Source organism: Sinocyclocheilus grahami, unplaced genomic scaffold (genome assembly GCF_001515645.1).
Source record: "Sinocyclocheilus grahami isolate Dianchi unplaced genomic scaffold, SAMN03320097.WGS_v1.1 scaffold20216.1, whole genome shotgun sequence".
NCBI classification, from domain to species: domain Eukaryota; kingdom Metazoa; phylum Chordata; class Actinopteri; order Cypriniformes; family Cyprinidae; genus Sinocyclocheilus; species Sinocyclocheilus grahami.
Genome location: NW_015517930.1, coordinates 1 through 856, shown reverse-complemented (window position 1 = coordinate 856; position 856 = coordinate 1). Strand labels below are relative to the sequence as shown.

Sequence of the window (856 nt, the reverse complement as noted above, 5' to 3'; positions counted from 1 at the left end):
AAAACCTTGAACATCACCTTTCCAAAAATGGTGTGTTTGTTGTTGAGTTCATCAGCCCGTCCAAGAGTAAAGAAAAACTGGCTCCCATTATCATGAGGTCCTGCGTTTGCCATAGCAACCAAACCTCTCCGATTGAAGCGTAATCTGGAGTGAAATTCATCCTGTATTGGAAAACCCAAAAAGTTAAAAACAGTAACCTTTTACAATGCTTTCCTGCACATTATTATACAAACATATGCAGAATGCACATAGACTTAATCTTGTAAATAACCAATTCTTCACAAAAGTCAAGACCAACCTTAAAAGGGCGACCATAGATGGACTCCCCACCCGTCCCAGAGCCTGTCGGATCTCCTCCTTGAACAATGAATTCTGGCACCACACGATGAAAGATTGTGCCATCATAGTAACCTGCAAAACAGAGGCAAATGTTTACGATGAGTAATCAAGGTATTTCATTTAAAGGGACAGTTCACCCAAAAATGAAAATGTGATGTCTATCTGCTTACCCGCAGGGCATCCAAGATGTAGGTGACTTTGTTTCTTCAGTAGAACACATATGATGATTTTTAACTTTAACCGTTGCAGTCTATCAGTCGTATAATGCATGGCAATGGTAACAAAATCTATGAGAGTAAGATAAACATGCACAGACAAATCCAAATTAAACCCTGTGGCTCGTGATGACACATTGATGTCCTAAGACACGAAACGATCGGTTTGTGCCAGAAACCGAACAGTATTTATATCATATTTTACCTCTAATACACCACTATGTCCAACTGTCTTTGGGCGTGCGCACGGCATCTGCTGCGTGAGGTGTGTACGCGCTCTGGCATAGTTTACGTTAATGGGT

At 41.0% G+C, this 856-nt stretch overlaps 1 protein-coding gene across 1 annotated transcript in view; it reads right to left on the bottom strand.

Annotated features, from left to right (window-relative positions):
• The window catches only part of LOC107579786 (peptidyl-prolyl cis-trans isomerase CWC27 homolog), a gene marked incomplete at its 5' end in the record, with an annotated part of 2,687 nt that extends 2,269 nt beyond the window's left edge, over positions 1-418 (bottom strand). The window contains 2 exons of the mRNA XM_016265581.1: positions 18-161; positions 299-418. Coding sequence (XP_016121067.1) covers positions 18-161; positions 299-418 — 264 coding nt within the window. The remainder of the gene's footprint in view (positions 1-17; positions 162-298) is intronic.
• Positions 419-856: the final 438 nt, after the last annotated feature.